At 34.5% G+C, this 27896-nt stretch overlaps 1 protein-coding gene across 1 annotated transcript; it reads right to left on the bottom strand.

The window, feature by feature from the left end:
• Positions 1–27891, bottom strand: LOC127869911 (gastric triacylglycerol lipase-like). Its single transcript, XM_052412569.1, has 9 exons — positions 27731–27891; positions 7182–7407; positions 5594–5708; positions 4670–4871; positions 3414–3657; positions 2229–2387; positions 1171–1242; positions 427–495; positions 1–48 (listed from the first exon to the last, which is right to left on the bottom strand). Exons 4-9 carry the CDS (start codon positions 4777–4779, stop codon positions 1–3), a joined length of 702 nt encoding a protein of 233 aa, XP_052268529.1. The 5' UTR covers positions 4780–4871; positions 5594–5708; positions 7182–7407; positions 27731–27891.
• Between the last annotated feature and the right edge of the window lie 5 nt (positions 27892–27896).

Raw genomic sequence — 27896 nt, forward strand, 5'->3', positions numbered from 1 at the left:
CTATGACGTCATAGTAGCATTGCTCATGTCATACACAGGCGGGGTTTTCTGTCACAAACGAGAAAACAACATATAAACATGAAGGCATATGGGGGGAAATAATATCAGTTTGATACAAGAATGAGCTTACATAAAAATGAAAACGAAATAATACATGCACGGGAATACAACTTTTAACTTAATTTCCGCTTCAATTATTGCTGAATGTTATTTTGTTCAGGTTATTTTAAGGCATATGAACTGCTATAAAGAGGAAAAAGAGCACTTAACAATGTCAAAAGATATTACCGTTTTGAACATAGATTAAGATCTTCACATTAACCGTTTATTTAAAAAAAAATCACAAGTGCAATACAGCTGAGGACCCGCTAGAGATAATAAAAATGAATTTTGCGCGCGTTTGAGACTGCGCTTGTGCATGCCTACCTGATGATAGATTTTCATGTTCTCCGCTGGCCCATAATCGTACATCTGAAAGTTGGGGTTCTCCACCATCTGAAATGTTGTTTGGAATAGCACACATATTTTATGGAATAATATAAATGGGACACAATATGGTTTAATATTAAAATGTGTAATTTGGCTAGTACCACCGACTGTTCGTTCATATGTCAACCACGCCTTTATAGTCACCGTTGCAATTCTTTGTATCCAACTTATTTGAATATCCCACGTTTGTCCATTATTTCTAATCGTGAATGTTGTGTCAACAAATCCGTCACCATCATCACCACATAGCGTGTCTTTTGTATCTATGTATATGCCCATCCATTAAACATGAACGATACAACGTGGAACACGCTTTAAAGTTTGAACACCGCAAACTCGAAGTGCAACATCAAGCGACGTTATTTACATGCCAGTGCGCAATCTCGGGACAGAATGCACAGTCAGTGTAAAAGGTATTGCATGACACGATTGGTATTCAACTGACATCAAGGGTTATTTACTAACGCAATCACACAATAAGCGTGTAAATGAATCTTTTACATATTCGTTCGTTCTTAAAAAGAGCATTTATACAGAAAATCGAATAGATGTGCTTTTAGAGTGTATGTAAGGAATCAAAATTACCACAACATACGCACTTTAAATTTCAACAGAGCCATTCACTATGAATGCTACTATTATGAAATGCGTTGAAAACAATCACGGATATAACAATATTACCTGAGCAAAATGCAGCAGGTTCTGGATCGAAGTTCCAGCAGGGTGAGTGCCCATATAGACTGGCACACGTGACTAAAAAAACGAAATGGAAATCACACAAATGCAAATTTATTCTTAGAAAATACGATTTAATTTAATTCAAATCAAGATGGCGACGTTCATGCCGTGAAATGTATTTTTCGCCGTTTTATACCCTTTATAACTTTAATTAATCAAAGGCCGCTCACATTCTAGCCATGTCATCAAGAAAGTGAATCAGGGTGCATTCCGTAGTAATAACCACTCTTAACCCATTTATGCCAAGTGGACTCTCTCATCCTTCTAAATTGGATCAATTTATTTCCAAAATTAGGGATGTCTAGTATATTTATTTATATATTTAGAATATTTCTTACAGAAATCTCTTAAAGCAAACAGCGCAGACCCTGATGACACGCCGCATCATGCGGCGTCTCATCTGGGTCTACGCTGTTTGCCAATGCCTTTTTTCTAGACGCTAGGCATAAATGGGTTAATATCGACTTTACTCGTTACAAAATTTCTAACAGTCAAGTCGAGACATACAGCAAATATGAATGCGAAATAAACGCTAACCACTATCCTACTGATATGGCTGGTAAGTGAGCGGCATTTAAAATTGATAAAAGTTATAAAAGGTTTAAAAAGGCGAAAAATACCTGCCTCTACATCGTCGTCGCCATCTTGACTATCACGTGATAATCCCCTCTGCGCCAGCAGGGTTGATGCCAACATATTCTTATAATCGGATTAGTTAACACTTTATGGAAAGATAAATGTCAAGAAAGTTAATAACAAGTTTGTAAAACGTAATGAAACGTAATGACACATGGATTTCATGTTTACTTCACAAAACAGACTGCTGTTTTCAATCTTTCGATGAGATTTTCGCTAGATACGCACTTTGAGCTTTTGACTTTTGGAACTTCATTGATATACGTTTTAAAATATTTTCATAACGGTTTTTTATTAGCATATTAGCAAATGTACAACAAGCTTTACATTCAATCAGTCTTAGAAGAAGTCCTACTGTCACCTACTATGTTCATTTGTTCCACGTCAAAGCCACTGATGACAAAGAGCAGGTTCTCACAGAACAATTCCGGAATGATGGCCTGATTGCACACGTACTTGGCGAGGAAGTCGTACACCTCGCTGTGCGGTAGCAACTCGCCGTGCGTCAGTAGTTCTCCAATGGGCTGTAAGAGAGAGAAACGTGAAAACGTGAACCAATGCACCGAGCGTCAGTAGTTGTCCAATGGGCTGTAAGAGAGAGATACGTGAAAACGTGAACCAATGCACCAAGCGTCAGTAGTTCTCAAATGGGCTGTAATGATAATAATGACAAATGTTAAAAAAGCTCGCTATGCGTAAACGGCCTTCCGGTGGGTAGTAAGAAAACAAACTGTGGTGAAAACTCGTAAAAAATCGACGTTCGCGACTGGGCTGTCATACACAAAAATGGGAAAATGTGAAACAATACGTGCATAAAAAGCTCTTCAATGGGCCGTTAGATTCGACAATGCGAATCAAAGCGCCGATATTGGGAAAAGCTGTTGTCGAGAAATAAACGCAAGTATAAAGCGAATCGTGAGGATATTTACGTTTCAATGCATCTCTTTGAATGTTTTATTTTATAAAAGGAACTTCAAAATATCAATGATTGTTTATTTTACTTAAGAGATACTGAATTTGCATCGTATTTCTGCATACCTCGCTCTGCGTCGCAAAAGATGATTACTTGTAAGCTATAAGGGTCTTTTCCACAGATTCCTAGAGTTAAAGCACCTCCCCAGAAATGAGGAAACTGTTTATATAGTAAAACATGAAGGGAATAGGCTACTGTATAGGTACCAAGCTGACCAAACTGTTTACAACAGAAACATACATGAAGAATACGAAGCGGCATTATTAACGACATTCAATTGAGTCTCGCCCTGGGAAAACGGGACTTAATGCATGTTTGTAAATTGTCGTCCCAGATAAACCTCGTCAGTTCGCAGGCATAGGCTAATAAGGGACGACACTTTCCGCTTTTATGGAAAAAAAATTGTTTAAAGGAAGTCTCTGGTAAACGAGAATCCAGTTAAGGAAAGTGTCGTCCCTGATAAGCCTGTCCGGACTGCACGGGCTAATCTGGTATAGAACTTTACGAACATGCATTAAGCCCCATTTTCCCAGATCGATACAAGAATATATGTTTTTACGCTTTTATGCACACTTACGCCTAGACCCTTCGAGAATGGCGCGATGTACTTGATAGGACTCGTCATCGTGTTCCCATACACGGCGGGGGCATGGGCGACGAACAGCTTCACCTTGGTGGCGTATGATGGGTCATGTGACATGAGCGCGTACATGATGGCGCCCCCTTGCGAATGACCGCCATAGAAAAGGCTGCTGACGCCGGTGATAGCTAGTATCCGGTCAATGGCGGCCGGGAGGTCCTGTTGCGCCATCTGGTCCCAGCTTAGACCAATTAAGAACATGTCAGTATTATTTGAAATGAAATAATAAACACATGCGAATGAACGATTGTACTAGCGTTTATAACTAGTAATGAAATAATGGTGGTTTGACTAAATATTCATTAATCTATTACAAATTACTTTCTAAAAGTTGGTATCTGAGATCCCAATTAATTATTCGGCTCCTCATTAAATGTTGTATTCATTCTAACCTTTACACATAGCATCATAACTAGGGGTGGAAAAAATATCCGAATATTTGAGAAGGGGACGGATTTTGAATCCAAATTTCATGTTCGAATATTCCATTTTTATGCAAAGAAACTAAAACAACACACATCATTTTCAGTGCAAAGTCGCAGTTTTGGTTCAGTACAAACGTCTTGCCTGTCTAAGTTATTATTTAGGTAACAGCTTCCGTCAATTAACGATATGATAATTAGCAAACTGGAGGGTATAAGAAAAGGGATAGGTCATCATTGGTTTTATCTGGGAGTTTACATGGGTGCTAATAACTTAAAAATACATTTATTAATATATTGCCTATTAAGATGATTGGCATGTTATTGCGCCTCGCTATCAAGAAAACACAGACAACCCGCACTTGCCTTTCATTTAAATTACCAATCCTTTTAATTGCTTATCCATATATGAAATACAAAATTACAATTACGAATTACAATAATGTGTATCGGGAAACATCTATCTTATATCTTAAAAAATAAAACGTATTTGGTTAAAAAAGAGCAAAATAATCAACTATCGTTTTCAAAAGGTATTACTCTTTTCAGTATGTCAAAGCTGCATACAAGATACAATTTACAGTTGTAAGTGTGGCAATCATGTGTGAAATAGTACTTGCTCCGGACGGTCGTTAGTTTGGACATTTACCGGTAGATATAAGTTTTACAAATCGAATATTCAAATTTTCTTCGAATAATGACAAACGCATATTCAAATATCATTTGCATTATTCGTTCCAATCCCTTGTCCTAACATCAAAAACAAAGTACCTGAACTGCCAGAATTCTTTGTCCGTAGTGTTCAGCGTCATGTGGCGACGTCCGTACGTGTTCTCGCGGCTGTTGCCTAGCCACACGTCGAAGCCGGCGTCCGCCAGCATGAAACCGAGGCTGTCATTGGCGAAATTGTTCACCCAGCAGGATGAAATCGAAAGAAGACCGTGCCAAAGAAGCACAACCGGACGAACGGCTTCTACAAATTAGAAAATGTTAAATTTAATACAAAATAAATACGTTTCCCGAGGGTGGGGATCGACGGTCTGTGGCAAGTCAGGCGACAAAGTTTAGTTTTTGCGTAATTCTGGAATTCCCCATCCTAAAGACAGAACATTTAATTGTTAACGTTTGAACGTATACATATTTCTTCGAGAGTAAAGAGCGACGAAGAAAAGTCTGATATCATTTATTTTTGGTAATCCGTTATTGCCAGAACAAATATAATTAACAATGAGCGGATTTCCGTCTTACACCGATAAAACATTAACTGTTAGAATTAAACAAGGTATCGGACAAATGTGATTTGCCAGAAACAATCGTCCACATGCAAGTTAATTATTTTAACATTTTAATATATGACGTCATTTGTTACGATTTTATAAGACTTCACGTGATCAGACGTGATTTACTGAGCTTTGCCGATACTTATATTGACATGACGGGATCTGGAGAGATTTGACGAGGTATTAATAGAAAAGACGAGATGTAATTAGATTGACAAGGTTTAAATATTCATGACGAGATAAGAGGATATTTGATTTTTTTTAACTGACATCAAGATATCTAATGATAAGTGACGATATTTTAACAGTCACCACGATATCTAATAATATCTAATGGGATTTGACGAGATTTTGACTGACATCACGAGACATGACAATATTTAGCAACATGTTATTGACTACACACAAAGCCTACTTGATGGCTTATCAGCCCGACCCCAGGGTATCCTTTGCACGGTGAGGATGTAGCCGTCACTGGTAACCACGTCAAACTCCTCTACGGGGTACCCCTTGCTCGCGATCAGTCCGCTCTACAAATGACATTACTTGTAACATATCTTATTTCCAAAAGCAAATTATGACATTATTACAAATGTATACATTTGACCCATACATACATACATACAAGAAAAATGGTAAATACAATAGTTCTAAAACATCTTCGAAAGTCTTTGGCTTGGGAAAGTATTAGCATATTAAATATTAACATAGAAACGAACTAAGAATGTTGTTTGATTTGGAAACAAGTAAATGCAAGGTAGCCCAATCATAAACGGAGATTTTGTAACAGTTTTTTTTTAAAGCTTTGTCTGATCTTTTCTGGTCGTAAAATGTCTAATGAAGAACATTAAACTATATGTAGTGAATAATTACGAATTATTTTGAACATTTGTATGTTTTAAGCGTTACGTCAACAACTCAACAAACGGGATTCACGTTGTTGCTGGTGCTGGTAGTTATTTGTTTTTTTCTTAGAACACTATTTACTTAAGCTCAATTGGTCATTGTTGGATCGGGTACTACTTACATATACCCCGGGTGCATCTAAGTATACTTACATGCACCCCGGGTACGGTAAATATACTAAAACGTTCCCCGCCGATATTAGACTGTACCCGAGTTTTATTTCCGCCCAAAACCCGATTTCGTAAACGCTCTACCGATAACCGTACTTACGAAAAAAAAAACTTCTTAAAAAAAACCTGCATCAACATGCTTTTTGAGTATGAGTTTCGATAATACAGAGGCCTTTTAACAGACAATTGACAGAAATATGAACCAAAAAATTGCCGACAACTACCGATTTAGCGTTAACATTCCCGGGAGCGTTTTAGTATATTTACCGTACCCGGGGCACATGTTAATATACTTTAGTGTAACCGGGGTACATGTAACTAGTACCCGAGCCGACAATTACCAATCGAGCTCTACTTAACCGATAACCACGAGCAATATTTCGTGCTTTTTACTTTTCTTTTTTCATTTACGCATTTGGTATGATATGTCCATGTCATGTGCATTATTAAAATTGCGCAATATTTAGGTCGAATATAAAACCTTAACACTAATTGTATAAAATTCGGATTATTTCACACAACTGAAAGTTGCTATACAACCCATAAGATTATATTGCGATTGCTTTAATCAAGGGACATCACTTATCATGGCCAACAGAATAAATAAACACGACTTTTCTTTCTTATACAGTAATTTGAGGCTATGTACAGTGTATTTTACCTTAAAGTTTAAATACATGTACTTGATGTGCTTTTTAAAAGTATTTATGCGATAAGAAAAATGATGTAGCAATGCAATTTTGTCCACAATTCAGAACAACGACACCCCCATTTTCTAACGCATTCTGGGTCTATAATTTACTGTCATTGCAATAGCAACAAACATATCAATCTCATTTTTATCGCGTTATGATTTAACAGATCGTATTAACATTTTCTGCTGTGTATTGCAAACATAGAAACAACTGAATGTAACCGGACACTTACCGTGTTATATTTTTTATCGGAATCGACGGGTCCTGTCTGGCGTTTTGGGAAGAAAATCCTGCGACCCGATGGTGCAGAAATGTTACTACTAATAAGAACAGTAACAGCGTTCCTCTCATGGTGTGTGTGATAGTTTTTGCCTCCCTCAATGTCTTCAACTTTCGGCCTTGGCTGGTTTAAGTACCCTCTTATCAGAACTCCAGCCCGATGTGGCGGTCAGCATTATCTGAAAGTATTTTATTTAGAACAGGCCGATAATTATAGAACCAGCGTTCACTAAATTATGTCGATTCGTGTTTAAATGTCACACTTTAAGAAATCTTATGTACATGCAGAAAGTAGCTCAACAAGAAGAACTCCGGTTAAATTACGTTATCTTCCATGTCAAATGTTAAATTCATTAAAATAAAGCATCGCTTTGGGAAAATGGGGCGTAAAGCATATGCGTCAATGGTCGACCAAGATTAGCAAGTAATCAGAGACGTCATAAACTGGATTTTCGAAATAAAAGACCTTATTTAAACAAAAGATACCATGCTAAACAGAAAGTTACGTTTCTGAATAGCCTTTTCGGGTTGCACAAGCTAAACTGGGACAACGCTTCACGCAAATGCATTAAGACCCGTGCGAGGCTCAATTATATCATGATAAGTAACGCGCAGTCTTCATGTAGGTTTGCCATTCTGACCTAGCTCAAGACCACGACTTTCGAACAAGGAAATATCACTAAAATGTGTATAAAACCAGGGGTGGTATTTCAGTAGCTTCTAATCTTGTGGAAGTTTCCTTAAATAATAAGTTTTCACTTAAAATAGCAGTTTTTTCCTTAATATTTAATAAATTTCTTTAGTGGTATTCCATAAATTTCTTATATTAAGAAATTCCTTAAAACTGTTCGTTTTTTCCTTAAAATTTAAGAGGCAAAATTCTTCCCTTAAACTCGTTCTTAAAGTTAAAAACACGAACGCGCCCATTGTTCATTGACACGTATTTTTATATTGACGAGCTATTTTGGAGAAATTTTCATAAAGAGCGATGTTCTATTGGTAAGTAGCCTCGACAACTCGAGTTTATTTATAGTTAGTCGGTTGTCTTCGCGTGTTAAATCAATACTGTGTTGTAATGATTGCACTTTGTAAAGATATGAAAGTAGTAAACACATTATTGTTTATTGCGAAAATAACGTTTCCAAGCGTTCATTGTTCAGGAAAAAATGAAAAAAGCTAAACATTATGTTTATATGTTATTGTAATGATAGTGTTTGCAAGTTAAAAAGCCATTTGAATTGCATATTCATTTATCTTCAATGTCAATGAAATTACCCCACCCATTTTGAAATGGTGGTTGATAAAATTAATAATACCCGTTATTGTGACACACGTTATGTTGTTGTACAAAGATTGGAAGGATTAAACTGCTGTGTATTGAAATTGTGTGATGTGTAATAATTTAGAGGGATAATGGATATTAATAAATGAATGCATTCTCTGACAGTGGCGTGTTTTATATACAAGTAAGTACTGGCACTTCTGAGAATTGTTCAAAGACTCCATTGGATTTTAATTGAAATCACAGAGCGTATATAGATCCATGTTGAAATGCAGGTAAGTGAATTTTATATTTTATCGTTATTTAATAATAATGTTGTATCGTCCTTTTTTGTAGAAAATCATGCAAGTAAGAGAAAAAACAGTTGATCTGCTTACAAATGGTCAACTATTGGAACGATATAGGTTTGATAGAAATGGGTTGGTGTATCTCGAACAATTACTGGGCCCTAGAATACAGCCAGCTACTCGCTGACATGATAGTCTATCTGCTATGGAAAAAATCATTTTGACCTTAAGATTCTTGGCCACCGGTGGCATACAGTTGAATGATGCCGACATACACCATGTTTCACAGTCCACCGTTTCTAAAGTAATTAATGAGGTAACACAACATCTTTCATCTCACCAGTTTGTAACCAGATTTATTAAATTTCCAACCACCACTCAAGAGCAAGATGTTCAGGTAGAAAAGTTTCATGGAATAGCCGGATTTCCAAGAGTGGTAGGATTAGTTGATGGAACTCATGTGCGAATAAAGGCGCCATCAGAAGATGAAGCAGTGTATGTAAACCGTAAAGGTTTCTACAGTATGAATGTGCAAATTGTCATTGACGCTTTTGATAAAATCACAAATATTGTTGCACGTTGGCCTGGAGGTGTACATGACAGCAGAATGCTCCAAAACAGTGGTCTACGCCAGATGTTTGCAGACGGGCAAATTCCATTTAGAGGCAAATACAACATTCTGAGCGACAGTGGATATGCCTGTTCAGAATGGCTCCTTACACCATACCTGAATCCACAGCCAGGGAATCAGAGTGCCTACAACAGGTATCAATTTATAAAATAATAATTGTTAATAAACAAAAATGTTTGTCTAAAAATTTAACTTATAATAACAGTTTATAGCATGAATGACGAACACATTAAAACAATAAAATTTAAGTGTTCATACAATTTATTGACAACACAATAATTTATAAGTTATAACACTTCTGCGCAATGAATAATTGTATATAGAGCAATAAAAAGAAGATGAATTTTCTTAGGAATGTGTAGAGTGAAATTTTAATTAATGAGTGTTTCAATGTGTAAATATTAAATCTTATCAATAGGTTGTTATGATAAAGTATCTTGATGAAATAAAATGTACAGTACCTACCAATAATGGACTGGAGTATAATTAGTTGGTTTTTACATATGTATTGTGCACTGTTTACAAAAACATTTTCTTGCATGTAATAATAAATTAATAACCATGTTAAACAGATTTATAGTAACTTGCTTCTTTACATGTGCACAGACAGTTTTTATGACATTCTAGACATACATGAGTAAAGTTATTGAAACTTAGATTTGTTTTCAATTTTATGTTGCCTTGGAGGATTTTACTATAAATCCTCCATGATCAGATATTGTCTAATACAAATCAATTCCTTATCGGTTTTAAGTCGAGGCCACACTTCAAAGTCAACAGTATACATTTTGGTTCCTCTGTTTAGCTTTAAGTATTAAACTATAATTTCGAAATAGTTTTACACACGAAAAGACAATGTGTAGCGTGCATCTGTAAATCTCCTCGATGAAAGGCAAGGTCGCAGTACAAGTTGAAGCAAACTTGATTGTTTTCTCTTTCTTTGTAATGTCCCAGTGGACGTAAATTTTACTTCGTATTTGTTATGACAAATACAAGATGATGTCTGTTATGTAACTCGTATCGCACTGTGACAAGTGGTATTTAAACAAGTATACCAGGTAATGTATACGACAATTGGTGAATAATGTACCCATGTGAATGCTTCGGGGGGCATTATGGCCTTCTTTTATGTATTGAACACTCAAACAGAAAAATAATATAAATGATATGAAACAGGGTATAATCGACCATCATTACCTGGTTTATATTGGCAGCCGATTTATGATAACGAATATCTATACTAGGTGATTGGATAAGCTTCTTCGGAAATCGGGTTAATCACAAATCGCCATTTTAAAAGTGATATGTTAATTGTAACTTATAGTTATACTTATATAAGGTATACCTTCAGTTTCTATGCTGGAATATTAATTACCTAGCAGGCCGTTAAAGTGTATGAGCTTCACATCTCTTAACAAATGTTGAAATGCCGGAGGTAACCGTTGTGAGGGGTTTGCTTAATGAGTTGTTGTACACGGGTAGACTAGTAAAGCTCTAGGGTCAACGTGTATCATGTTCAAATGTTTCAAATTCACGCGATACAATCCTTCTATAAAAGTTTAAATGCATACCTACCATAAAATAAGTGTTGGCTAATGGCTGTTTTGTAAAGATATTTAGGCATGTCTCAAAACGATAACACTTCTTTAACTAAACGGTCCAATACTTAGAAACGATATAAAATGCATTTTTGTTTCTTAAAAAGGAAGAAGGACAATCTCTATGATCAGTTTCCGTTAATAAGACACGTGGATGAACTTTCTTAAATGGATCACGAACTCAATTTTGCAAATAACTTTGCATTTAGCCAAATTTGATATCATAATATTTCGACGCAGCTGTAAAATCTTACACCTAATAATAGATCGAATATGTAATAGCAGTAAAAGCATCCAGATCAAACACTTGTTAAAACACATAGGTTCGTTTTTGTAAAATCATCATTAAACATATGTAGAATCAAACAGCGTTTTATAAATCTTGATACATATACTTTTATTACTAAAACAAAAACAAAACAACGCTGTTAACTTTTAAACTTTGAATGGCGGCATACTAATTTTAATTGTGCAATGCGTATACAATCAATATAAAGAAAACAATTATGTTAACTATAAAGTAACCATATCGGAGATAATGACAAATTCAACAAAGATAAATATTTTTTTCAAAATGTGTACGGCAGCTTGGATCATGTAGGTACTATTACTACTGCTACTGCTACTACTACTACATATATAACTCGTACAACAAAAACAACTTCTACTACAAAAACAACAGCAACAACAACTACTACCACTTCTACTTCTACTACTACTACTACTACTACTACTACTACTACTACTACTACTACTACTACTACTACTACTACTGCTACTGCTACTACGACTTCTACTTGTTCTACTACTACTATTACTACTACTACTACTACTACTACTACTACTACTACTACTACTACTACTACTACTACTACTACTACTACTACTACTACTACTACTGCTGCTGATGCTGATGCTGCTCCTGCTACAACTACTACTCCTACTATAACTACTACTACTTCTACTACTACTACCACTACAACTTCTACTACTACTACTACTACTACTACTACTACTACTACTACTACTACTTCTACTTCTACTACTACTACTACTACTACTACTACTACTACTACTACTACTACTGCTACAACTGCTACTACTCCTCCTACTACTTCTACTTTTACTACTACCTTTACTACTACTACTACTACTATTATTATTAGTTCTTCTGCTTCTAGTATTACAACTGCATCTACTACTACAACAACAACAACTACTACAACTGCTACAAAAACCACCAAAACCACCCCCACCCCCCACCCCCCACCACCTCCACCACCACCCTCACCTACCCCACCACTACCCCCACCACCCAACCCCCACCACCCCCACCACCACCACCACCCCACCACACCCCCACCCCCCACCACCACCTACCACCCCCCACACCACCGAAACCCCCGCCGCTGCCACCACCACCGACGCCGCCGCCGCCACCACCACCACCACCACCACCGCCACCGCCACCACCACCACCACCACCACCACCACAACCTACACCACTGGAAGACCAACTTTGATAATAAATTTGATAAGGAAAAAAATACGCATTTTGTAAGCAAAGAATACTCAATTTTTATTTTAAAATAAGACTTTTATCTAAAACTTTATCTCAAAGTAGTAAATTATGAACAAAAGGGTACTTAAATTTGCGAAATTTCGGTCTCGCAAAGTTTTTCCGGTAGCCGTTATTATTTTCTTCAGAATCAAATGAATAATTCCGACAGGATAAGTTTTAAAGTTTACATTATTGATATATGTAGGAAAAAACTGGCCTAAAGCAGTAAGGCTTTTAAATATATTTTACTTTAATTCAAATATATAATGGAAGAATAGAGGACATAGTCCACATCCTTACCGATAATGCGTTCATTCAATCGTATTTAAGTACTGTTGTAAAAGCAACCCAATTATCATTGATAACTAACATTTTTAAATGTTCCAGATGTGTCAGAGGAGGATAATTTAAAAACATTGATGATGACGGACAACCACTGATCATAATCAGCCCACTATGTAACCATGTTTTGTGATACCATAAAGATCACGTTAATATATGCGTGTAAGTTGAATATTAGTATGCAAAATGCGAAATATAATATTGTGGAATTTATTTACCAAATAAATGGAAACTGAAATATGTGAAATGTCATATTGTTGCAGGCTATTACGATATAATATATGTCTATAATTTGTATTACCTTGCTAAAAGCGTCTTAAAATGTATATTGCATTACCTAGAAAGAAACTATATAATATGGCATGCCATTAAATGTGTCATCAGATAGCTTAACATGAATACTGTAACTTCATTTAATAGTCAAAGATGCATGCAATCTTGGTAGTAAATATATATCAAATAACCTATTTAAATATTTTTATTGGCAAAAGATATAAATCACCCAATGAGTGTTTAAGTGCCATCATTTACGGTAAAATGATAGTTATGATGTATATTCATCTATACAGATGTTAAATATGTACTGTATGTCAAGAAGAGAGTCCGGTATTTTGTTACGCCTCTTCAGGTGCAGGTTTGTATGAACAATCTGGCATTTGATGCGGCACATCATGCTCTTTGAATATTTCAAGCGTTGTTAATACAAACAGGTGCAATTTAATATTATTAAAGCCAATGTTTGCAATTTTGCTGACAGCATGGCTTGCAGTATTAATTGAAGAGAGTAGGTTGAAAGTCATTGTGAAGTATATTTTACTTTACATAATTACAATGCATTCAATGACAAGGTTTTTAAATTCCCCACACCCTGATTATGTATTCATCATTTCAGCGATCTTCTAAATATATATCTTACCAACAACATTGTCTCACATCTGATCTTTAACAAGTGTACGGGAATAATAATCTCTTCAGTCAAATTGGTTACAATTTAATATAAAACGTTGACATTAGTTTCAGTATGAAATAAAAGTCTACAACCGAGTTTATGGAATCTGCAATTAAAACATATTGTAATGTCCACGTTTTGTATCCCGATTAGTTTCAAAGTATCACATTAGTTATTTGAACATTGGTGAATAGGGTTTAAAAGATTCCTATATAATGTACTTTATTGACATTTAAAAATATACGAAAACTCAGCTTATTATCTTTGTTCACAAAATTATTTATCAAGGAACACTGATCGTTATTAAATCACATGTATTGTCAACCAATATAATATGTACACTGTCCAGTACAAGCGAAATATGACGGAGGAGTTTATTCAGATGTATAATTTATCTGTATTTTCGTTTCATAAATGTTGGATTTGTTACAGTTAATATTTATAAAAGGGTTTCAATGTGGAAATTGTTATGCAATTAATGTGTCTGTGCGTATGTTCTGCAACATTATCGGTACTGACATTTCATCTAAGAGAGCTTTTACAATACCGTGTCGTCCTATCCGTCATCCGTAACATTAAAATTGTACTAATACTGTCTCAGGCCTCTCTCTCTCTCTCTCTCTCTCTCTCTCTGGCCACATAAAGTATTTGTCATACACAATTAAATTGTAGTAAACAACACAACGCAAATATCAACAAATATATTCATAGCAGGAGGATAGTTTTTACATCTTAGGTAAAGAATATGATCTTTATGCCCTCTTAATATAATTTTTAATGATACTGTTATATATATTTCATTTAATTATCAACAAATGAGTCTATGTCCCAAAGGTTACACTCGCATAAAAAGTCACAATCGTACCGGGAATCAATTCGTGATAATACACACATTAATAAAGCAACGAACGAGCACCTTTATTGTTACAGACAGGTTTCGATAATTGATACCATTCTTATGGTGGTATGTGAAGAATAAAATAAACTTATCACGCAAAAAGAGCGTGTTGTACGCACCTGCCTTTCAGGTGTATGCGTCTCCAGTTTGTATTTAAACCATTTGTTTAGGTACGTTCTACTCAGATTTCATGCTTCAATACAAGGCATGTATAAATTTCTTTGCTGAAATGTAAATGTGTGTAATACGATCGACAACCCTGTTTTTATTTAGCACTTTGGTGACCAATGAGGATGTATATTCAGTATTAAATTGAAATTAGTCAAATGCCAAAAGCAGGTTAAAAAATACTTATGTTTTAATAACAATGCACATATGATGAGCATGTAAATATTTATGATGAACCGTACATTCCCCATACCAGTTTTTGAGGGATTATATATCTAATGTTTGCTTTTAATGACACACAGGACAATAACATATATTACAACGATAGCATGCATGACCACAATTTATTCAGTAGCAGAGTAGTCAGAAAATAAATCAACTTGTACGTGGTGTGTAACCCATATTTATTCAAGTAATTTCTTATTAGGAAATTACATATTGTCACGAGTTAAGATGAAGCATTGACAATAAAAGTGCCCGTCACACAAAAGCTTTGTGTAGATTTAGGTCAATTTTGGGTAGATTTGATAAGATTTGGGTAGATTAAGGTAGTTGAATGGGCGGCAGTTTGAGTTGATTGTTAAAACTGTTAAATACGGCAACAAACAAATAAACATAAAAATCTAAAACACGTTTGATCTAAAGGACAATAACTTATACTTCAGCGATAACATGTATGACCACAATTTATTGGGTAGCCCGAACAGAAATCAATTAGCGAAGTGGTGTGTAACCTATATTTGATGTTTATTGGGGAATTACACAGGTGGACAACGTGTGGCTATGATAATAATAAGTGAAAACATTATTTTGAATGATAAAAAATCAAATTATAACGAATATTTAACTTTTCTGAAAAAAAATAAATTAAATATATGTGTTACAAGGTATCATAGTAACACGCTAACCACCTGCATGTGGACAATTACATATCGTGCCGAGTAAAGATGAAGAATTAAAAAAAACAATAGTGCCCATCTCACAAACGTGATGTAAAATAATTATTTGTATACATTTTGTGTTGATTTGGGTCAATAACGGGAAGATATTGTAAGATTTTGGTAGATTTGGGTAGTTGAATACATGTAGGCAGACAGTTCGAGTTTATTGTTGAAAATGTTAAGTAAGGCAACAAACAAGTGAACTTTAAAATGTGAAAAAAAAATTCAGGACGGTAACATATACTACAACGACAACATTTATGACCAAAATATATTGGGTATCGGATATTGGGTCCTAGTGGCCAGAATAGAAATCAATTTGTAAGTGGTGTGTAACCTATATTTAGTAAAAGTCATTTTATTTGGAAATAAAATATTGCCACGCGTAAAGATGAAGCATTAAACAAAACAATAGTGCCCATCACACAAACATGATGTAAAATAATTATTTTTACAAGGGTTTATGTACATTTGGGTAGATTTGGGTCAATTTGGGTAGATTTGGGTAATTCGTTTCGCCCGTTTGTCAATGTTTTGATCGTAAAATGTTGTAAGAGTAGTTTCCCTTGGAAGCCCGTCTCGAATTTGTATTTTGCTCAGTGCACTTTGCATTACAATACGATTAAAGTATGCTGTATATGCGGAAAATTTTACCCCCAAATGATGACACGAGACCATACGTTAAGATCGTGTCCGGCCTATTGCGATACAGGTTCTCACTGCGTCAATTTGGGATTTTGTCACAAAACAACTGTCATTAGAAGGGGTGACAGCCTTTTAAAGTTTTATGCCCCCATTGTGAATAGAATTTTATTTAGCTATTTTCCATTAGTAAATACACTTTATCTAGACCTCTGAATACAGTTATCACAGTTCATCTTTCGTTTTTATGAAGACCAGTTTTCTTTAAACCATTATGTTTAATACAGTTTATTCACGAAATTCATCTAAAACAACACATATTTAATACAAATAAACACATATTCACGATCAAAGCACTGAAAGTACTGGTTTGACGATGCTTTTGAAGAAGATGGATATATAGAGGATATTTGTTGGATTCGGCGGAATATCGATATTCCCAGAAAAACAGCAAAAATATCGATATTTTCACTGTTATTTTTCACTGTTTAAAACAGTGAAATACCAGTTTATTTCACTGATATTTCTGTATTAATAACCGGAAAGCATAACATTAATAAGCATCCATTTAAGTTAATCTTCATCACCGCAATTGTGTAATTTTTATTGCTTGTCATTTATCCGCAGGTCAATAGTTTATGGTTGTGGTGCAATCGTTTTTGTTCTTGGACACTGCACTCCCTTCAATGATATTTATTTACCTAAATATCTCATATTTGAACTTACAATTCTTTTGGGAGTAATGGTCCAGACAACTGGATAAAACAGCAACAATATGCTAACCCATTATTTTTCGAGGAACTTAATTGAGAATTCCTGTGCAGGCGCCCAATCACAGTATGCTGGGGTATAATAATAGTCAAATTTTGTTTTTTTTTCTCAAAAGATTATCGTAGATTATAAGTTGAGGATTATATCATCCAAGACTACAACTTTTAGAAAGTCATTTCTTTCATTTATTTTTATTGATAAACAAGGTTTTGTAACAATCTATACTATACATATATAGCTTTAACAGCAAAATTTGGCTCACCTGAAACTGATCGTTTCGTAGTGGTGTTAACTAATTTTTCATGAAGATCTAGAAAAAAGGCATTGTGAGTATAAACAAACTATTTGCGTCTATCCGGTCTAGTTGAGTCTTGTTACCGAGTTCCTTACTTTTATTTATTTGAACATTCTGATCAACTGCCATGAAGATCAGGTAAAAAATGTAAGTGTTAACATAGATTTTAATGATTTTAGTTATTGATCAAATGCTTGGAAGCACATGACCAACTTTGGAACGTGACCTGTTAATCACTGAGACTAAACCTTGTGACCTAAATGTTGAATATGCTACTTTCAAGCTTGACTTTGAAATCATTTAAAATAATGTTCTAACCAATTTACAAGTGGATCAGAGACAGAATGTGACCACTAAAGTATTAACAGACCTTTTCTTATATTTGATCTAGTGCCCTAATTGTTGATAGAATATGAAACCCAAAATGACATAAAAGTGACTTGTTTAATAAGAATCTGGCAAAGAGGTGACACCCAAATTTAAACATTGTAAAATGATATCTTATGTGTTCACAATAAACTTTGGATATAATACAACAGACAAAGAGTGATAACAAAAGCTCGCCTTGTCACATCATAACAATTGAGCAAAATAACCAAAACTATGACATCATATAATTGCTCAGTTAGTTCCAATAACAATAAAATGTTACTTTTGAAACAAATACAATACCTTCACTTTCTTACTACAGGCTGTTCTAAAACAAGATAGCCCTGTATCGCTCACCCAAAACTCCTTCTATAGTGTCAACAACTTGTGTATGATTTGACTTAGTTGTATCCTAGCTTTAGCCTGCACATGACCAACTTGCAAATTCAGCTTTTGATTTGATTAAGATGGACATTGTAAGCAATTTTCATGAAAATCAGGAAGATAATGTGACCTGTAGAAAGGTAAGGGATTTTTTTTTTATTTTGAACTTATGACCTAGTTTTTGACAAACTACCAACTTTCAAACTGAAATTTTATTTCATCGAGATAACATTCTGTCCAATTTTCATGAACATCTGGAAGAAAATGTGACCTCTGGAGTGTTCACTAACCTTTTCTGTGATTTGGTTTGTTGACCTAGTTTGAACCACATATGATCTACTTTCAAACTTAACCTAGAATTGACCGAGATGAACATTAACCAACATAAGACAAACAAGGGCTGTTTGTAAAACATGCATGCCCCCCAAATGGGCTGTCAGTTGTAGTGGTAGCCATTGTGTGAAAAATGTTTTGTCACTGTGACCTTGACCTTTCACCTAGTGACCTGAAAATTAATATGGATCATCTGCCAGTCATGATCAATTTACCTATGAAGTTTCATGATCCTAGGCCTTAGTATTCTTGAGTTATCATCAGGAAACATTTTTACTGTTATGAATCACTGTGACCTTGTCCTTTGACCAAGTGACCTGAAAATCAATATAGGTTATATACCAGTCATGATCAATGTACCTAATTAGTCTATGAAGTTAAATGGTCCTAGGCGTAAGCATTTTTGTGTTATCACCTGGATACTATTTTACTGTTTTGAGTCACTTTGACATATTGACCTAGTGACCTAAACATCAATAGGGGTAATCTGCAAGTCATTATCAATGTACCTATGAAGTTTCATGATCCTAGACGTAAGCATTCTTAATTTATCATCCGGAAAGCATTAAACTGTTTTGACTCACTGTGACCTTTACCTTTGACCTAATGACCTGAACATCAATAGGGGTCATATGCCATTCATGATCAATGTACCTATGTAGTTTCATGATCCTAGGCCTAAGCATTCTAGTCACTGTGACCTTACCCTTTTATCTAGTGACCTGAAAATCAAAAGGGTTCATCTGCCAGTCATGATCAATGTACCTATGAAGTTTCATGATCCTAGGCATAAACGTTGTTGAGTTATCATCCGGAAACCATTTACTATTTCGGGTCACCGTGACCTTGAACTTTGACCTAGTGACCTGAAATTCAATAGGAATCATCTGCGAGTCATGATCAATGTATCTATGAAGTTTCATGATCCTAGGCATAAGCGTTCTTGAGTTATCATCCGGAAACCATTTTACTGTTTTTAGAATCACCGTGACCTTGACCTTTGACCTTGTTACCTCAAAAGGGGTCATCTGCGAGTCATGATCAATGTATCTATGAAGTTTCATGATCCTAGGCATAAGCGTTCTTGAGTTATCATCCGGTAACCATTTTACTATTTCGGGTCACCGTGACCTTGACCTCTGACCTAGTGATCTGAAAATCAATAGGGTTCATCTGCGAGGCATGATCAATGAACCTATGAAGTTTCATGATCCTAGGCATAAGCGTTCTTGAGTTATCATCCGGAAACCGTTTTACTATTTCGGGTCACCGTGACTTTGACTTAGTGACCTCAAAACCAATAGTGGTCATCTGCGAGTCATGATCAATGTACACAAAAATATTCATGATCCTAGGCATAAGCGTTCTTGAGTTATCATCATAAAACCATTTTACTATTTCGGGTCACCTTGACCTTGCTCTTTGACCTAGTGACCTCAAAGTCAATATGGGTCATCTGCGAGTCATTTTCAATGTACCTATGAAGTTTCATGATCCTAGGCATAAGCATTCTTGAGTTATCATCCGGAAACCATCTGGTGGACGGACATACGAACCGACATGTGCAAAACAATATACCCTCTCTTCTTCGAAGAGGGGGGCATAATAATACAGTAGAATGAACCAACAAGGGAGGCAACTTGTTATGTCACAATTTGGCAGTGTATAAAAAGTGGTACTTAATTTTCTCGCTAAACATGGGTCTAAATTACGTTTAAAAGCTATATCTGATTGGATGAAACAGTCCGAAATCATCCAATAAATAAAGTCGAGATATGTATCTTGCGGAACATGCAATGCCATGCCGCATGCAAGCTATTTATAAAGTAAATATCGTAAATCAAAAAGTTTGTTATGTTTTTTTTCGCAGTCATAGACATTGTTCCTGGCTGAAAACGATGCAATATTACTTTTAAATCATTTATACATTAGCTTTTAGCAAGAAAGAGGCAGAATATTAGTGTAAAACATAATTTTTTTATTTAAACTTGTGCCTGCTACAATTTAACGAGTGGTTACGGAAATTACCGATTGTACAGATGTATCGACAGACATATGCAAACGAAAGAATAGCTTGCATATTTCAAGTTTATCAGCCTTGAAATTACCTATTAATCAAATGAGAATCGAAATTATTAACCTATAAACCAGTAATGTTCATTAACACCAAAATATTTGGGCACAATTATTATATTTTTGGAAACCGTGACGTATTGTTTTTTTAGAAACCGACGATCGGTAATTTCCATAACCGTATGGAAAATTTCATCACTGACAAGTTTCGTTTCTAATGTTTTTCTCAAATATTCTACCACAAACCATTACACAAATGAATGACAAGTAATAATTCCTTGATTTGGGGGAGGGACACTGTCTATAAATGCTTAAAAAAGCATAAAGGCTAAACTTAAGTGCATACAATATTGAAAAATAAATCATAATTCAAGTGTAGATAAGTGTTCGTTTTATCCGATATATTCATTCATCCACTTTGCTCAGACACTCAATTATAATGGAAATTATTACGAATATCTGACAAAAACCTGAATTATTTATTTTTATCTATAAACTTCCATTTCATAAATGTGTTTTTGATAAACGTCGTCAATTATTAATTGTATATAGATTTCTCTATAGTTTGAAAAACATTTAGGCAAATACTTCTCATGTAAGATAAAATGCAAGTAATTAATAAAATATTCCCTTTTAATCAGTTTGTTGGTTTATCAGGTCAATAACAATATCACTTTGAACATTGAATTATTTAAAAGTTATAACAAACCTTAAATGTTCTCAGAACAAATGATTCATAACACATATAACAGATTGATAGGAAGATATGAACAAATCAAGGTTGCTAGGTTGCCCGCCTATAATGGTCCTGTTAGTATGGAAGTACTTGATATATAAATTTATTAGCCTGTCGGTGTTGTAAAGACATAAACTATTTTATGAATGTCTCGAAGCATAGAATTATTTTGCATTTAGTAAAAGAAAGGCAACATATAACACTTAAGTGGCTGACAAGAACTTGTGGCTGAATACAACTAAAAAGAGGCAGTATGCTTCTTGAAAATAAAAGTAAACATCATTATATATGAATTTTCTGATCAAAAGTGTTATTTTTAGTGAATAGGGGAAATACATTTTCAAGAATAAACAATATAATTATAAATGTTTTGGCGAAGTGGATTATAGTAATATCATAGTACCAGTTTTGGTCTAAAAATCCAGTAACATTTTTAAAATTTCATAACCCCTTGTTGCAAAAAAAATCATGAAAAATAGAATTGTCAGAGAAACCTATTAAAATAAAATAAAAAATGCTTTATTAGACCCTAGATATTAGTGTTGCGATCATTTTTCATCAATTACAAATGTTTTAAAAAAAGGTTTCATGCTACTTATGGTACCAGTTTTTTGTCGAAAATTAATTACATTTATTAAACATGCGTTACCCCTTGTTGCCAAAAAAATCATACAAAATTTAATTTTCAAAGATATCCTTTAAAACAAAAAGAAAATGCCTTCTTAAACCTTAAATATTATTCCTTCAAGCATTTTACATCAATAATTATTTATGTTTGAAAAAATCATTGGTTCATGCTAAATACTGTTTGATATACTGTACATAATGTAACTACACATCCAAGTAGTGAGTCCATCAAACTATTGCAACCGAAACACCTGGTGTGCCAAGGCACCAGCCGAAGTCAAATGCCTTCTGACTTAGGGCATTTTGCTATTTATATTTGTATGCATTTGTATATGTTTGAAAAAATGTATAATCTTAAATGATATCTTCTGACCATGCATGTCCTAGATTTCAAAATCCAGGCCCTGGTCTGACACATTGGTAACATTAAAGTTAAACTGTTACCAGGCTTCTGAATTTAATTAGCCAGGTCACAGGAAAAGGGCAGTCTAATCAGTATCCAATTAAACTATTTGTCATTGTCAGAAAACCGCTCTTAAGCAAACAGCTTTCAAGCAACTGCAGGCTATACTGGATCTAAACTGGCCACAATCGCCTTAATGTCTCTTTTACTGGGATACAGTTCATATAACTTTAAAGGGATCTTTTCACGTTTTGGTTAATTGACAAAAATTGAAAAAAGTTGTATCGGATTCGCAAATTTTCGTTTAAGTTATGTTATTTTTAGGAAACAGAATTACTGAACATTTACCATGGTCTAATATAGCCATTATATGCATCTTTTAACGATTTAAAAATTATAAAGCAATGCAACGCGAAACGATTGAATAATTTGGAGAGTTATCTTGTTGTTGTTTAATTGTGTGGAACTACGAAGATTGCTTATATTAGGTATAAAATACGTCAACCATTTATACTTTGCAGAAAAGTCGAGCAGGCTAATACGTTTTTACTCCAGGACTAAGGGGGTCACTGGTTCAAGCCCTGCGGCGGATAACATTTTTTAAAAGAATTATATTCTGGATTTTTAACTGGAGCTTTTAAGATCCAATGCTTACATTTATCAATATAAAGCATTTAATGACTAACTTCAAAACATGTTAAAATCTGTGAAAAGGCCTCTTTTACATAATATCTACTCCTATAAATATGAGGTCGATATACATGGACTAAACGGTAAATTACGTCTAATTATTTGGACTATGATATCAACTACTTAAATAGAAAGAAGAAACAATTCATACAAACCAGTAATTTGAGTAAAGAGTTTGTAATCAATGTTGTATTTCAGGACAGCTTGATGATATGCAAATCCCATACGAGCTGTTGATATCGGGTATCATAGCCATTCAATAAGTCGCAAAATGCTCGAACAAAATTTATAAAGCAAAATGTGACTTAAATTGATAACTAAAAATACCAGTATCATCAGTATGCCAGTTTTGCCTTGTCAATCTGTCGAGGTCCAGAAAGTGCTTCATTTCACATTTAATATATCCTTCGAATTCCATTTATTGTTGTATTACTAAATAGCGAAACAAGCCGATTTAAGCTGTAAGAAAGTTTTGACACGAGTGTTATCAAGTCTTTCATGGGCGAAGCCATTGTTGTAGAAAGTGATCCATTCACATCGAATATATCCTTCGAATTCCATCCATTGTTGTCATTAGCGGAGATTTAGTGAATAAATAATTCATATATCATAAATGACAGCTTCTACATTGCGAAACAAGCCAATTTATGCAGTAAGAAAGTTTTGAATCGAGACTCTCATGGGAGCGGCCATTGTTGAATGTTGAAACACGAACGACAACTCTGCTAGGAAAATGTTATCAATGAAAATCAACGAGCACTCTCCTACGCAGTGGCGAATGCCCAAGGGCAGTAACTGAAAAATCGAGTTATCTCAATCGGACTGGCTCGGTCTTTTAAATAGGTCGCCATTGTGAAGAATTTTTTGATGGTTATCATACCTTAGACGATGCTGTTCCAGCATCGTCAAAAACATATATCGGCTATTATAAACACATCCCAGGTCGTCGCTGTGACGTCATCAAAATCGGTGCACGATCGTATATGGTAATTCTGTGTGACGCAGACTACCATATACATGAATGTTTAAAGGTACGTAATTCCATTATTATTATCTGTCAACCAACATATTTCACTCGTTATTTGTTAAGCAAAAGATAAATCATAAAGTATCTATCAAGTTTAGTTATTGTCTAATGATTTTTCATGAAAGATATGCCATTGAAATTTAAGGTGCACGAATGTATAGGTTTAAAGGCTACACCATAACGAATAATGAAAAATAACGTTTGTTAATACTTACATGGATTGAATCTGCTTTTTAGATAAGCATAACGGGTCAAAATAGACCCTTCTTTTGCCGGCTCATTCATAATTTGAGCCAGCAATAAGCAGTTGTTGGCGCTGAAGTTTTCCGACCGCTTCTTCTTGCTTTCTATTTCAGCCATCTTTGTTGACATTATCGTCTGGCAACAAATGTTCGCGCATGCGCAGATGAAACTTCCGTTACTTTATTTAGAACGGTAAAAACCGAAAATTTATGCAAATTAGCATTCGTTCCACTTAAGGATAAAAATAGATTTAAGGCAAATCTTAATATAGATTTACTTAAGATTTTCCTCGGAATACCACTTAAGAAATATCTCAATTTTATCCTTAGTTAAGAAAAAAAAATAAGATAAGATTATATTGTGTCCTTATTTTTTAAGAACTACTGGAATACCACCCCAGGTACAGCGAATTTAGCAACATATATAATGATTTTAATGTAACGTTTAATTCACGCCCAATGTCAAGACAACCGTCAATTAATAAAACACAGAATATGAATACGGTAAAGATCACATGAAGCAAACTGAAAGAGTTTTTCAGTGCAAAATTTAATTAAATTAAAAATGATGAAGTACATACTTTATACGATAGTTCTTACCTTTATTCGTATAACTATCAAACACTAATCTCATCAATAACACACCATCCAAATCAACAGAGCAACATAATGTTTACCTCTGATCACATGCATTAAACCCCCTTTTCTCAAAGCGCGACTCATATAGCCGGATAGTATTCCGTTAAATTTCATAATGTTTTAGCCTTTTTCCTTCACTTGAATGTGCATAGAATCTGGTTTAGAAGCATACAAAATGTATCGTTAAATTCACACCCAATGTCAAGAAAACCGTCAAGTAATAAAATACAATAAATGAATACCTTGCGATTGGTTACAAATGAAGAACCGAAACATTTTTAGTGCACAATTTAATACAATAAATATAATGAAGTACAGACTTTACAAGAGTAGCTCTTACCTTTATTCGCATGACTATCAAACACTAATACCACCAATAACACAACGTCCAGATCAGCACAGCAACATAATATTTACCTCTATTTTACTAAAATGCATAAATTGAGTGTTTTTATTTTTGTAATTCATACATTTTTTAATGCATATTTTTTTCCTGACCATTTTCGCACGACCACACCGGATCACGACAAACTGTGAAACAAACATATAGCACGCATGTATACACAATTACATGTTTTGCGATAGATTTATTTTAAGTCCTTACGATTGCTTTAAAGTCAATGGAGGTTATTGACCTCAACGCACTCAGGATTCCGTAGATAGTCGATGTTTCACGATTAATGTTATCGTGAAACATCGACTATCTGCGGAATCCTCTGTTAAATAGATCTGCCGTTGCAGTGTCAATATTTGAATTGGCGAGGATAAAATCATCGATACATTCCCACAATATAATTGAGTAGTGGCGATTTTTGTAAAAGATCATAATTTACTATTCAAGTATAAAAGCTATCAATGTTATCAATCGCAACCAAGCTATGAACGGTTATTTTCCATGTGTTTTTGCACAATTTTGGCTTATTTCATTGGGGACTATGTAGCAAGATAAAAAAAATTAGTGCGTGTGTTGAGGTTTGGGGTATGCTACGTTAATAAAGCGAAATATCACTGCGGAAACTATTTTTTCTGATAGTGTCTGCATTTATCACAGTACTGAGTGATCAACAGTCGTCGCTGGAGGCGATTTAACGACGTGTTTATGCGAATTGATTTTCTTAGAAGAAAAAAAATCACACATTAATTTTCGGAAAACGACATTTTAATCTTTAAACCGATACTAGCCTTACGCAATATGAAAAAGGAAAGGGAAACCAATCATTGAAAGTTAGCAGTTTTATCATAAATTAAGTGTACCTTCTCACGGATATCTGTACATCTGTATTTAACATGGTAGATTTGCATTCGATATCTCCAATGTAAATTGAAACGTTTATTGTTACCAATACTGGTTTACGTTGGCAGTTTACTGTATCCAGAAAGAACAATATTAAACAAATAAAGGATATTTGTTGGATTCGGTGGCTTATCGATTTTAATTCACGAGTGAAAAAATATATTTTCTATGCATTAAAATCGATATTCCACCGAATCCAACAAATTTTCTTTTTATGTTATGCTTTTTATCACAGTTTATATACATTGTTAAAGAGTTTAACTAAAGAATTTCGCCATGATAATGACGTCACTTCGTCAAAAATGACGTCATTTCACAGCAAACATATAAAATTATCGATTATTTTCACTGTTAATTTTCACTGTTTGAAACAGTGAAATTATCAGTTTTAATTCACTGATATTACTCTATAAACCACCGGAAAGCATACAATAAAATAAGATAATGAGTATAGTTATATTTTTAATCTTACAATATAGTATAGTAGTTGTATGCTATAACTTGTCATTAAAATTATTGAACTTAAATTAGTATTTATTTATAAATGAATAAGTGAGCCACAAACATTCGATAAACATTCAAACTAAATCAACGTTATACTGAGCGACTAGCAAACTATTTTAATGTACCAACAACTAAGGATTTTCAAAACGATTTTGATACAGTGTCTCATGCAACAGGCATACTTTTAAAACTTTAATATCATACCATGTGGTATGGCATTAACGTTTTATTTATTGCATAAGTCTCTGGAATATAATAAGTGCTAATTATGATATTAATGATTATAGCCATATACGGTATTTATGTTAAAACGTTACATCACCAAGGCAGTGTTGTTTTACCAGTTTTATTCAATTTTATGTGCAAAAATAAAAATTGCACAAAAGCGACTATGGTAGTTTTGCACTTGATTGTATTGACGGTTGGGATTATCTTCGTCTTTGAAATTTACATCGATGTTAATTATAGTTTCCGTGCAAAAAGCGTTTGTTACAATCGTAAGGCCTAGAAATAATATCGTATGCCGTGACATGTTTTTTTTTCAGTTGGATTTTTCGCCGTTTTCAACAGGATTTTAGTCGTATCAGAACGGCTAGTTAACCTACTGTCCATTTTCCTTTGTTAGCTGACGTACTAGTACTAAGTGTACATACTTATGCCAGTAACTGACACACCTGCCTAGTTGAATCAGAGGAAATGCGATACTGGTGGTATGGCATGTCATGACCAATGCGCACACACTTTATCATTTTACTATGGATTCAAATGTTACAATGTATAATTGAATAATATATTTGCCGCTTTGTAATAATTTACCTTTCGGAACTGCGCCACCTGCCATAAGTCTTCCAAATCAAACGCTGGTAGAGCGGTGAAGGAATTTTGTCCCTTTAGAACCACCCATGAGCAAAATTTCAAAAAGGACCGAAAGCAAAATCAGGCTACACGGCGACGATTACATGTATGATCTGATTGGATGTAG

The sequence above is a fragment of the Dreissena polymorpha genome, chromosome 2 (genome assembly GCF_020536995.1).
Source record: "Dreissena polymorpha isolate Duluth1 chromosome 2, UMN_Dpol_1.0, whole genome shotgun sequence".
NCBI lineage: Eukaryota > Metazoa > Mollusca > Bivalvia > Myida > Dreissenidae > Dreissena > Dreissena polymorpha.